The sequence below is a fragment of the Equus quagga genome, chromosome 6 (genome assembly GCF_021613505.1).
Source record: "Equus quagga isolate Etosha38 chromosome 6, UCLA_HA_Equagga_1.0, whole genome shotgun sequence".
Classification (NCBI taxonomy): domain Eukaryota; kingdom Metazoa; phylum Chordata; class Mammalia; order Perissodactyla; family Equidae; genus Equus; species Equus quagga.
Genome location: NC_060272.1, coordinates 120,841,725 through 120,855,719, shown reverse-complemented (window position 1 = coordinate 120,855,719; position 13,995 = coordinate 120,841,725). Strand labels below are relative to the sequence as shown.

Sequence of the window (13,995 nt, the reverse complement as noted above, 5' to 3'; positions counted from 1 at the left end):
CGAGGTTCAAACACTCCTCAGTTTTGGTATTTTCAAAGAGATTAAAAATTAATTAAAAGCGATACAAGGACATTTAGATTTATCGTTAAGTAGCCAAAACTGATTTTTAAAAATATGTAGTGTGATTCTATTTTTGAACAATAACAAATGACCCTCCACATGCATTTTTAGAAATCTGTCTGGAATCCATCCATTTAGATTTTTAGACTAATTTAGACACTAGCAGAAGTGGTGGGAACAAGGGCCACCTCCGACTTGTTGGATTAGTGTGATTTAAATTACACTTTGTTCTGCTTATCTGTGTTTTCTAAGTTTTAAAAGATTTTTGTAAGAAAACAAAGGTTAATAAAAACTTAGAAAAAGAGGACAGATTATGCTGGTTCAAAAAAAAATTTTTAAAAGTACTCCTCAATCTCTTAAAATTCGTAATCTCACGAATTAAAATTTCAAAAAGACACACAACTCCTTAGAAAAGCGGGGCAGAATTTCAAATCCCAGGTTATGCAAATTTTACACAGTAAACAGGATACTCATGAAACATGCCTATAGAAAAAAATCCCACTACTAAAAAATTCACAATGGATAGCAAAATCAAGAAAATTAGCAGAGTAGGGAAGTGCTGTCTTCATTTTACTTATTAATCTTTTTTTTTAACTCACCCAATACCAGTGTTTGCTAAACTTTTTTGGGTCATAGGTCATTTTGCAGGTGCGATGAAAACTACCCTCCAGTATGTGCACACACGCACGTAAGTATTGGTGCAAACACAGATTACTTGCATACACTTCAGGAACCTCTTCAAACCAGGTGTTTGAAGCCATACTCTGGGCCAGTGTGGAGGCCCGAGCCCTGTACCCCACATTCTCTGTGGGATCAAGCCCAAGTACACAGGATCCTGGAATTCCTCTCCAGCTCTTGTCTTTTGTGTGCTGCCTGTCAGGAACGTATTCTGTTGAAAATATTTTTCAAAGGGCAGCCAAGGTGTCTCCAAGAGCCTGAAGAACATAGGTTTCCTTGTGACATCAGAGAGTTGTCACCACTGCTTCCCAAAAATAAAAGGAAGGAGGGAAAGACAGCTGCAAGCAGCAACATATTCCTCTTTGGGGAGAGCAGATACAAATTCTATATTTTAAGGAAGCCACAAATTATGCCTCTAGATGGTACCTCATCAAGAGCCGTGTTCTGAACAGAGGTTGACTGGTAAGCAACATTTCTGATGTAACCCATCAGTTCCAAGAGCCACTCCATTCTCTTCAACACGCCTGAGCAAAAAGGACATTTTATTACCAGACCATAGTTTTACTTTGAAATGTAAAACAGATTAGTAATAGCCATCACAACTAAAGCAGAATACCTGGTGAGGATTCCATGCCACTGTTCCACGGCCTCTCGCAATACCTGAGACTTGTGATAGCCCTGAGAGAGCTCTTTGACACTATTCACGTCAGATGACCATATTTTGGTCTTTATTTTCAAAAGCTAATTCATTCTTCAAACCTACCCATCTGATAGTGATAAAGTGCATTTATTGGAGTTTCTCTCTCAACATTAAACACACTAGGAGAAGCGTGGCATGCCAACTGGCTAGTAATGTTAAATCTTGGATAATTAGTTGTATTTATAGACATCCTTTGCTTCAATATTCCCAATTTATGCCAAAATCACAGAGAAAATCTATCCCAAAGACACAAAAAGAAAAAAACCCCAGCTATTATAGAGTAACTGGAGAACAGACATCAGCATAAATATTGATTTTTCCGTTTCAATTTTTTTTAAATGAGGATTCCTGGTGCAGTAAAGACTACTTGGGAAGGCTTTCAAAATTTAGTGAATAAGAGGAAAATGGGGAACTAACTTTGAAAGCTAGCTAGTTAGAACCAAGGCAATATCAAATTTATCTCAGTTTACTTCATGCATCTTCATACTTAACTGGGAACACTTACTAGATTTCTTCCTGATAAATGCACTTCTGATTTAGAATTAAAAATTCTAGTTTCTTATCACAAGTTCATTTTCCATTGGGCAGACACTACTGCAGATACAAGACAACTATCTCAATTGCTGAAGAGGAGCATGAATCAAAATTTCCTTTAGTCTTTTTTTTTTTTTGTAAAGGTATGCTTTTTGGTGAGGAAGATTGGCCCTGAGCTAACACCTGTTGCCAATCTGCCTTTTTTTTTCTCCCCAAAGCCCCAGTACATAGTTGTATATCCTAGTTGTAAGCCCTTCTAGTTCTTCTACGTAGGATGCCGCCACAGCATGGCTCGATGAGCAGTGTGTAGATCTGCACCCACGATCCGAACCGGCAAACCCCGGGCCACTGAAGCACGGCAAGCGAACTTAACCACTGCACCACTGGGCCGGCCTCCCTATACAGTCTTGAAAAGAGTATTACAGTTATGTTTGTCACCTTTCTCTCAAAACCTTAAAGGTACAAGAGATGGGAAAATGGGGCACAGAAACATGAGTAGCCTGCCTCAGGTCACAAGGGCTTCTCAGCCACATCTGATCCACTTAAGCCAGGTGCCATTCAGAACCTGAATGGAGACTCGAGATATTATGAGCATCTGACCAAAGGTAAGGGAGGGGAAAGGGGGGAGCTCCCTTTTCAGATGATTAGTAAAGTGTAAATGTTTAAAATGGTCTAAAAGTTATGCCATATGATTCATCAGCAGAGCTTCAGGCCTGGAGCTTCTTCTGGCTCGAGGATGCAGTTAGGGCGTCCAGGTTTCACTCTTCTCACCCCTGAGAAGTTCTTCTATAGAATAACTATTTAATTTTGTTGTTGCTTTTTTGTTTGTTTGTTTGTTTGTTTGTTAAATGACCAACCAAAAGCCATTTTCATGAAAACATCAGGCAGAATCGATGGACCTCCTGTCTTTTTGGGAAACTGAAGCAGGCAGAATCAACCTGATAAATGTGTTTATATCCTTGAGGGCACGGAGGTCCAAATACAATATAAAAATCATCAACAGAACTCATTCCCATCTCCCAAGAGTGGCTGTTGTGAGCTGTAACTGCCCATTTCCAGCCAAGGTGCTCCTCATTTGATGTAACAAGGCCTCATCTGTGTCAAGAAGCAGTAAACTAGTTGTTAAGTTGAGGCAACAGTTGCAGTTTAAAAGGGAGGGCAGGCGGATCTTTCTGTTCCCGTGTTCGCCCCAGGCGGGTCTTACCTGTGTTGGCATGGCTCACAATCCTTGCCTGGTATAGGCTGTGCAGCATCATCCAGGCCAGTGTGTCTTGTTCATGGTGCTGAACAGCAACACTGAGCATGTCTGTCAAGCCCATCAAGGGCAATCGTCCTTGAGAGACCAAGTACAGTCGGACAAAGGTGGCCTTTTCTATGCTGCTCTGCAAATCAGCAAATTGTTCAGTTACTATTAAATTAACTGAAGTCATTACAGAACCTCAGGGCAAGGGCAAAACAGAAAGGGTGAGTCTGAAGTTGATTACTATTCCAAATGCTGAAACTGTTCATGCCTGGCAGCATGTGACCTATCTGCCTGAGTGATGTATTAAAATGTAGACACACACACAGAATTGTAATGTCACCTCCTGTTCTCTCATAATAACCATAAATGATTTCAGGGGGTAATTGGTGATGATATTTAGTGAGAATACACAAATAATAATAACAACAATGATAACTAACAAATACAGTACTTATTAAGCGCCAGGCACCATTCTAAGCACTTAACATGTATTAAGTTGGCAGTTCACAAAGTATGGTACACAGACCTCTGGGGGACCCCAAGACCCTTTTAGAGAGTCTATGAGGTCAAACTATTTTCATAATAGCACGAAACTATAGCAATATTCATGTATTTTTCACTACCATTTGTAATTTTTTTAAAAGCTAGTTTCATTTAAAATGTCCTTGTGAACAATAAAAATTACTAGCTTTGTTAAACTTTTGCCCTTGAGTACATATCTTTTTAATATTCTGTATGACAAAATGGGAAGTATGCATAAAGGACTTCAGCTGCACAACCAAGTATGCCGGTTGTCTCAAGAAAAAACACTTGTGAGATTGAGTTGTGAGTTGAAATAGCCACTCTTTTCATGGAACACCATTTACTTGAAAGAATGGCTGCTGGACAAACTATAGTTACTCCAACTGAGCACTTGACAGATTATGTTCTTAAAATTGAAGGAAGTGAGACTATCACTTCAAGGAAAACACTTGACAGTATTTGTTGCCAATGATAAAATCTGAGCTTTTAAGCGAAAATTAGGTTTCTGGAGAATGTGTATCTGCTACTTGGACTTGGGCAGCTTCCCAATACATAAAAGACTTTCCTGATGAGGGTCTTGATGATATTTCAAAATAAAGACGTTTTGATATTATATAAGGAAATGGATCCACATTTGGAAGATTTTTTAAACTCAGTGAGTGACTCAATATTTTCCAAATGACCAATGTATGATGTTACAAAATTATGCATTGGTAAAAGACCCAGAGAGCAAGGTGGACCAATGGATCCTAATGTAACACAGTCTGTGGAGTATCTGGTATGGTCTCAGATTCCACAGTGCAACTAACCTGCAATAAACTACCACTTGTTGAGTTTTGGTGCAGTATCAAAGAAGGAATCCACAATTATCTGAGAAGACAATTAACTCACCCTTCCCCTTCCCACCTGCACATCTGTCATGAGGCTGGAGTTTCTTCACACGCTTCTCTAGACAATGTCACAACGACTAAAGCAACAGCTGTGAGAGTCCAGCTGTCTTCTACTAAGCCAGACATTAAAGAGATTTGCAAAAATGCCAAACAATGCCATCTTTCTCATGAATTTTTTTGTTTTTTGGAAAATACTTCTTCTTATTTATGTTAAGATGCAATGGGCTTATTATTATTACTTTTAAGTAAATATTTTTTAAATTTCCTACTTTTAATTTCTAATATGGTTAATATTGACAGATACGACCCATATAAATAAAAGTTCTTTGTAGTCCTTAATAATTTCTAAGACACTGAAGCGGTCCTAAGACCAAAAAGTTTGAGGACCACTGTATTAACCATTTAATTCTCACACCAATCTTATGCAGCAAATTACTATCAACATTCCTCCTTTTCAGATGAGGAGACTGAAGCAGAGAGGTTAAGTAACTTTCTTAATGTCACATAGCTATAGGTGGCAGAATAAGAATTGGAACCCAGGGCCAGCCCAGTGGCGCAGCGGTTAAGCGTGCACATTCTGCTTCTTGGCAGCCTGGGGTTCGCCAGTTTGGATCCCAGGTGCGGACATGGCACCACTTGGCACGCCATGCTGTGGTAGGCGTCCCACATATAAAGTAGAGGAAGATGGGCATGGATGTTAGCTCAGGGCCAGGCTTTCTCAGCAAAAAGAGGAGGACTGGTAGTACTTAGCTCAGGGCTAATCTTCCTCAAAAAAAAAAAGAAAAAGAATTGGAACCCAAGGAGTCTAAGCTCTTCACCACTACTTTATTCTTACCTCTCTATTCTTCCCAGAAATGAACAGAAAACACTGACATCAGAACACTATTTAGAATGTTCTAGAGACAATGTTCTGATTAGCACTTTAGGAACCCAAGTGAATAACAGCAACCATTAGTGCTAGCTACTACAAAGTAAACTAGATGCATTACTTACAACTATACTGCATGAGTATAATAATAGGATATAATAAATTATATGAATGCAATAATTACAGTAATAAATAATTACTGAGTACTTGCCTTGGGTCAGGTACTTTTCCAAGAACTTAACGTGGATTAAATCATTTAACTCTCAAAACAGCCCTAGGAGGTAGGCGTTATTATCTTCCTTTTATAGATAAAGAAACTGAGGCAGAGAGAGGTTATAAAACTTAACCAGGGTAACATTGCTAGTAAATTAGGGAGCTGATTTCAAACCCTGGCAGTGAGACCCCAGAGTCCATTCTCTTAAGCATTTCCTTATACTGCTGGTCCCTGCTTAAAACAAACTAACCTCCAATATGTTGATATTCCCGATATACTAACAGCGGTTCTCAAAGCTTAGGATGCACACAATCACCTGCAGAGATTGTTAAAACACAGACTCCAGGGCCCCACCTCCAGAGTTTCTGATTGAGGATGCCTGGAGTGGGACTCCAGAATTTACATTTCTAACCAGTTCCCAGGCTGATGCTGCTGGCTTAGGGACCAGATTTTGAGAGTCATTGCTATATAATGCAGAAATTCAAGGATTCAACTGAATAGGCAAACCTGCCATAAACTGAAATAAATAATAAGATGTCCACCAGCTATGTGATGGCTCACAGTTCTCCAGACCGTTGGTATTCATTACCTGGTATGCAGGGCTGCCCTGTGAATAAGCGGGTCCGCTGGGATATACTTATATAAAAAATTATTCATTGTTTACCTGCAATTCAAATTTACAAGATATCTTGTATTCTATTTGCTAAATCTGGCAACTCTACTGGTATGCTACTTTTTACTCATTCATCCTTTGGGTGTGGGTGTGAAGGGTACTTGTTAATTATCTTGTGTAAGAGTTGATAGAACTTGTTTTTCAATCAGCCACCCTTCTTCATTTCAAAAGGAGAAGTATCAGGTGAAGAAAACTAAATGTGAAAACAGAACTATTTATTTATGCCTTCCATGTACCAGAAAGTTTTTTGGTCAGAATATTCCCATTCTTGTGGATTTTGCATTGAAGACATTATCCTGTACTCATTTTTGCCCATAGGTGACACTAAAATGTTCTTGACAAAGTGGGATTAATTAGGTTAAAAAGTTATTCACCCATCTATCCATCCATACTACTACGTATCCAACCATACTACTAGGCTGGACACGAGACCCCATAGTGAAACAGAGATAATTTCCTGAAATTAGCCAGTAACAAATACGGAGCAAAACTAGCTTCAGCCAAAAGGACGCTCTAATCACGTCTTCAACTGCAATAGTAAAAAAATATAGATATGTTATTACCTCAGTAATCTGGGCACCCCGAGTGACTTCATCATCTGTCATTTCCGAGAGGCATTTTGCTACACAGATATACAGCTCTAGATCATTTCTCTGGTAAAGAAAAATCCCAAGCATGTCAAAACACAATGTAACATAACAGGTATAGTCTCAATGTTCTGACAAATTATTAGATTTGCTTATCTCCAGCAACAGTGGCTGACAGGGTTTTAATTTTAACCAAACCAAAACGTGTGGCCAAACTTTATCGTTTAAAAGACAACTTACTTGTAATTGTGTGTATTTGTTTGGCTGTACTTTTTTCTCCTTATCAGAATCTATCATTCCAAACAGATGTTTAACTTCTTCGTAAAACTATAATTCAGAAGTCTGTTGGGGTAGGGGAAAGGCTACTGTTAAGTCCCTTGATATCAACAGGATATTGGACAATATGCCCAAGGATTCTCTAGGCATAAAGTGTAAGAGTTTTGAGCTTGCTCATCTTCTACAGGCATCTGGTAAAAGACCTAAGAGCACATTTCCTGGTACAGCACTGGTTAACCCGCTCTAAGCTTACTCAAAACTTTGGTTCTAAATATTCAACCTCAATTTAGATCTTGGAAGCAAACACATTCTTAGTGAAGAATGTGGTTATTTCTCGCTATCCTTCCCACCACATTCTTATAACACACACCTTCTTGCTTTGCCAAAAAGGCTTTAAAAAATCCCAAACATAAATTGTCAGGAATGTAAATATTTTTGTTCCTCACCCGAATCTTATTTGGCAGAAGGTCAAAAATTTTCCCAGTAGCTTCACAGAGCAGACTCCAGAGGTGGTAGGAAGGGCTGGGCAGCTTCATGGCCTGGCCCAGACCCTGTAAGGCACTCACGCATAACTCGAGATTAGAAAGTGGAGAAGCTGCTTTAAAAACTGCCACCACTAAGTTTTCAACAAAACCCACGATCTGTTCATCAGAGACGAGTTTTATCCACAGAGGCAGAGATACCAGGAGGTATTTCTTGCTAGTTGGCTGGAAGCAAAACAGAAGAGGTCAGATGTAAACAGGCAAAGCTCCAATCCTCTAGGTCATCAGCATGTTTGAGGGTAGACTGAGAGATAAAGGTTCAGGTTACTTCCTTGCCCCTCATTTTCCCCCAGCTCCACGGTCCAATGGGTCACTGATGCACGTAATTTTGGCTGCTGTAGTGACTTCTGGTCCAGAGTGACTCATGTGTATACATGGTATCTGCCAACCCATCTGTGAACTACTCAGCTTAAACCCTGGGTCTTTTCAGTGAAGGGAATAAAATGCTACTTCTAAAAGTACATGGCAGTTTGCCATTCAGTCTGAAAAGGTCACATTCTCTGGCAAGAAAAACTCCTGAAGATGAAAGGCTCCTCTGCTGGAGATCAATGAAACAGAATATCTGATTTTATTAATTTCTTCTTCTGAGGAGGCATAAGGAAATAATAAGGGGAGCTGGCATGTTGGGACCATTTCTGACCAAAGAAGAACCAGCTGAGCATGCGGAACTGACCACGGCACCTTAGAGTTCACGAGAGCTAAGCGGCGGCATAGTTAGTAACAGCTGTTATGTGCCGCAGACTTTAAGAGAGAAGGCCTCAAAAATTCTTAGAAACATAGATACGACACCAAAGCAGCAGCAAACCTAAAAGAGCTGGCATAAAAAACAAAATCTGACAAAATCAGCACATTTCAAAAAAGATCATGTAGTTGCATGAGTTCCCTGAAGAGCTCACTTTAGAGAATATGCCATTTCAGATCATGTTTTAAATGAGAAGGTATATAATTAAGGAAATGAATTCACAAACTTAGTTAATTAACAAAGATAATAGGAAAGGTCCATAAGCAAGGGCAAATACGAAAGAGCAGCACAGATCTAAAAGAGAAGTAGAAGGATAACTAAAACCTGGAAAAATTCCTGAAATCAACCAAACAGGCTGTGGGTTACACTTGACTCAAAGGGAAGGAGGCGTTACCAGACCGCGTGTTTAAGACGCGGGCTTCCGAGTCAGCCAGCCTCTCTCCCATCTGTTAGCTGTGTGAACTTGGCTTAACCTCCATTTGCCTCAGTTTATCAAGCTGTAAAATGGAAATAAAATCTATTCCTCAGAAGTAAAATAAGCCAGACACAAAAGACTTCATATTGTATGATTCCATTCTAAAGAATTTCTAAAGTTTACATGACATTTAAATTTATATCAAAGTTTGAAGAAGGCAAAATTATAGAGACAAAAAGCAGATCATGGCAGCCTGGGTCTGAGACTGGGAGTGGGGATGGACTGCAAGCAGGCACAATGGAACTTTGTGGGGTGAAGGAAGTATTCTTGGAGGAGGGGTGAAAATGTATAAAAACACTAAAACTCAAATTACATTTAAAATGGTCATATTTTATAGAATATCAATTATAACTCAATAAAGCTGCATAAAATAAAGCAGCTTGTCAGGGTTGAAGAGAGATGCAGGCTGGCATCTGGAAGGCCTCCCTGAGCGCTCACAAGCAGCAGGGCCATAGCAAGTGCCCATTGAGCGGCAGCAAGATGGGAGCTGCCTGAGCACACAGGTGATGGTAACAGCTGACAGGAGGGCTGCAGACCTCAACAACATCCATCTTCAGTTAGAGTGAATTAGGAGATGTGGGAAAGCTTAAAAGAAAAAAGCACAGAGTAGGGACTGAAGCCAAAAGATTGAGGAATTAATAAGAAGGCTTTGCAGTCTTCTCAAAGAATTAAGGCCTCCTAGAGCAGACGAATAACAAACAGGAGATCATTTAACTTGTAATCAATTGGTAAATCTTTAAGGAATCATGAAATGTGCTTCTTTAGTCCTTTGTCCTAGCTTGAAATGTTCTCAAAATCTACTAATTTCACATCTTCACTGATTTCACATTTTAAATAATCTCGCTTCATTCTTCTGTGGTAGCCCTCTCTCTCTGTCACAAATGCCAGGCTGCACCACCTCTTCCTCTCACTTTGCTCAAGCTGAACACCCTAGCAGAGATGTTCTATTCTCCACCTGCATCCTCCCACCCACATCCCCTAGGGCCTCTAACTTGATGCCTCACTAAATCCTCCCAAGCCTTCAAGGCTCGCCTTAATTGCTGCCTTTTCTGTGAAAGGGAGGGATCATATATCCAGTACAAGTAGATTTGCTTTTCTCTTAATACTTACTGAAACGATTATGTATATCATATAAACAAATAAAGCTAGGTTTAAATGACTCTGCAACTTTCTAGCAGTATGATCTTGAGCAAGGAACCTTAATATCTCTGATCATCACTTTCCTTTTTTGTAATAAATGGTAGCTGAAAGCATGAATGCTGATGGCTATGGCAGAGTCCTAAGTCACATAATTTTCCAATCTGCCAGCCAGCTACTGTCAAGGCCTCAATTTTTGTAAAACCCCATTTGTCCACTCTTGACTTCAAGAACACATACCCAAATGAATGTTAATCTCTCCAAGAACCATATCCTCTTGTAGCCCAATACCTTTAATCACTACGTACACTCAGACCGTGGATCAGAGGCGGCATCACCCACAATCCCAACAGTGCAGCTGCATTCTGGGATGACTGTGCCTGGGTCACCATAATTTCAAGGCACAGCTGCTGTATCTCTTCACCTGAGGGAGAAGAAAGGAAAAGAATACCTAATGTAGCCGCTTCTCTGACCCATTTTCAGCCTTTAGTGTCTCAAACCAAAGCATCTGCTTGTATGACTTCTACAGGTAATAGAACCCCAGTAAAAAAAAAAAAAAAAAGGTATTTCAAGAGACCTTTTAGTTATGAGGCAAAAGAATGTATCCACAGGCATCAGAGTCACAAGTCTTGGAACTAGCAAGGGCCTTCAACTAGCTAGGGAAATTTCTCTGATGATATCCAGAGAAATGTAAACACTCAAATACTATAAAAAATTTGAGAAAATTTTAGCTGAAAATTTCCTTGTCTCTGTTTTTCCCTTCTCTCAACCTTGCATTCAGCACACAGGGAAATCTATTTAGGTCTGTGGCCACACTCTCAAGTGACCCAGTCTTCTTAACAGTCTGATCCCCATCAGCAGATGTATTTTCCAGGCCTTTTCTTCTTTTTTCTAAGCAATTTTACTAAAACATAAACAATTTCAATACAGCACACAAAGGCAGAGAAGAGGCAGGGGAACATATTTTTTAAATGAAATTTCTGCAAACACAGTATGAAGACATCATATCTTACGTAGGGATTAGGTTCAAATGAAGGTATTAAACTGAAAACTTCCCCACAGTCAAAATCACCTTTGATTGCCCCTTAAATTGCACATAAATGATAGTATACAAATCTTTCTGTATATCATATGTAAGTAAACACCCTACCGTAAATAATAGAGGACTCATGACAAACACATCTGCCTACACACCATTTTACAGTACTGGTAAAATTGTTCTCCTTCCCTCTCTTTTTGGAGGTGGGGGCAAGTACATGAAATTGAATTTGCATATGCAAACTCCATGAAAGAGGTTGCTGTGGATGAACTGGAGGTGTGCATTCCCTTTCCTCTCACCACAAAGCATCTGTAGCAAATAGAACAACGGCCCCCTAAGATGTCTGCATGCTAACTCCTGGAACTTGTGAATATGTTACCTTGCACGGCAGAGGAACTTTCCAGATATGCTTAAGGTTAAGGACCTTGAGATGGGGAGGTTATCCTGGATTATTCAAAGGGACCCATTAATCACATGAATCCTTACACATGGAAAACATTTCCCAGCTGCAGAGAACCAGAAAGATGACAGCATGAGAAGGTCTGAGCCCTCCACTGCTGGCTTTGAAGACAGAGAAAGGGGACCACAAGCCAAGGAATATGGGAAGCCTCTAGAAGCTGGAAAAGGAGAGGAAATGGATTCTCCCTGTCTTAGTCTGTTTGGACTGGTATAACACCACAGACTGGGTGGTTTATAAACAACAGAAATTTATTTCTCACAGTTCTGGTGGCTGGAAGTCCAAGATCAGGGTACTAGCATGGTTGGGTTCCGGTGAGAACGCTTTTCCAGGCTGCAGACTGCTGACTTCTTGCTGTGCTCAGATTGTAGAAGGGGCTAGGGAATTCTTTGGATCTCTATTATAAGGACACTAATCCCATTCATGAGGGCTCTGTCCACACGCCCTAATCACCTCCCAAAGGCCCCAGCTCCTAATACCATCACACGGGGAGTTAGGATTTCAATATACGAATTTGGAAGGGACACATTCAGACCGTAGCACTCCGCTAGGGCTCCACAAAGGAATGCTACTCTATCCATACCTTGACCTTGGCCCAGTGAGAGCCATGTTGGACTTCTAACCTACAGAACTATAAGATAACAAATTTGTGTTGTTCCAACCCACTAAGTCTGTGGTAATTTGTTAGAGTAGCAATAGAAAACTAATACACCATCCCATAGGGTTATTATTTGAAACCTAGGGAAATGCAGTTTGATAACCATCAAAGCAGGTTTTCTGGGACCTGAACCACATACCTAGCACTATGTACATCTCAGTCAAGTATTGTTTTCATAAACGAATCTGGTCTGTCTTCAGCCCTCTTTCTTCTCACCCTCAGTTATTCATAAATTGACTCAGTGAGAGTAACCCAGCTGTTCCATCCAAGAAGATCAACCTCAAGATCCCAAAGGTCTATCCAGTCACTACCAATTTGACACAGAATCTGTTTTTCTCCTCACGTCACACCCTAAAAGTAGAGTCTGAAGACCTAAAAACGCCTGATATTTACCAAAGTTGAGCCTCATCAGTGGAGAGAGGAGTGCGGCCCAGTTCACAGGAGGATACTGGTAGTTCTCTCCAACAGCAGCTATGGGCTTCATCACTACTTTGAGAAGGGAAGGAGATACAGACTCAGGACCTGCACAGAAAGGGAAAAAATAATCAAACAGCTCGATAGCATCATGAAAGTAGAACAGGCCAACTTTCCCTCCCAGCTCTTCTGGTTTCAAAGGATTTGGTGTCACATTTTCAGTTGTGGTCAATCCTTCAATTCTGTGCTCTTAATCTCAAGCTTATTTGCTACAAAACCTTGCTCCCTCTGTTCTTTTCTCTCTTATTTCTCTCTTGTCTGGATAGGAATATTTCACATTGCCACTTAGCTGACTTCCATATTTTCTCATTTCTTATCAGCCAGCTTCCTGAGAAGAGTAACTTACTCTGCATTATTCTCTCATCCCTTGTTCACTTCTCAATCCACTTCCAGAAGAGGAGACAATTACTGTCTATCCAGCAGCATTCCCTTCTAAGAACTATGGGTTACCTCCAGTCCCTGCGGCTCTAAATGATCAGGTTCTATATCCTCTAATTCACCACTTCTACTCCTCAGCTTGTGCCATGGGTAACTGTTCCAGAGGTGAGCCCCTAAGATAACAGCTATTCCTTAGTTAACCAGCTATCTAAGACATAGTACCATGACTTTAGGATTACATCCTTTTTTTCCAGGTGGGGGGGGGTAACTTGAAATTGAAAAAATAAGACAGTGGAGCAGCTGTGAGTGGAGCTATAAGGTATAGTCAGGGCTGGAGTAGCCACCAAGGGTCATGTAAAAGCGAACTTATGACGAGGTCAGAATTGATGTATAAAAAAAGTAGAAGACCAAGAAGAAGAAGCAAAAGTGGCAGGATCAACATAAGCAGCAGAGGGAAATCAGCAGAAAAAGCAGCAGAATCAGCAGACACTGAAAAAGGAGAAAGCAGAGGTGGAGGCAGAGCCAGCAAAAGGAAAAAACGGCCACAGAAAGGAGAATCACAGGGAAAAGGAGAAGCACAGGCAGAAAAAGCAGTAGAATCAGCACACACTGAAAAGGGGGAAGCAGAGGTGGGGACAGAGTCAGCAAAAGTACAAAACAGCTGCAGAGAGAAGAAGCACTGGGAAAAGGAGAAGCAGAGGCAGAAAAGGCAGCAGAATCAGCAGACACTGAAAAAAGAGGAAGCTGAGGTGATGACAGAGTCAGTAAAAGGAAAATAGCCACGGAAAGGAGAATCACAGAGAAAAGGAGAAGCAGAGGCAGAAAAAGCAGCAGAAGCAGCAGACATC

At 40.5% G+C, this 13,995-nt stretch overlaps 1 protein-coding gene across 3 annotated transcripts in view; it reads right to left on the bottom strand.

Moving 5' to 3' along the window:
* The window catches only part of FOCAD (focadhesin), a 270,438-nt gene that overhangs the window by 10,543 nt on the left and 245,900 nt on the right, over positions 1 to 13,995 (bottom strand). For all 3 annotated transcript variants that reach the window (XM_046664479.1, XM_046664480.1, XM_046664481.1), the window contains 6 exons: positions 12,689 to 12,817; positions 10,450 to 10,565; positions 7,692 to 7,952; positions 6,946 to 7,035; positions 3,177 to 3,354; positions 1,165 to 1,262 (listed from right to left, as the gene is read on the bottom strand). In XM_046664479.1, coding sequence (XP_046520435.1) covers positions 1,165 to 1,262; positions 3,177 to 3,354; positions 6,946 to 7,035; positions 7,692 to 7,952; positions 10,450 to 10,565; positions 12,689 to 12,817 — 872 coding nt within the window. The remainder of the gene's footprint in view (positions 1 to 1,164; positions 1,263 to 3,176; positions 3,355 to 6,945; positions 7,036 to 7,691; positions 7,953 to 10,449; positions 10,566 to 12,688; positions 12,818 to 13,995) is intronic.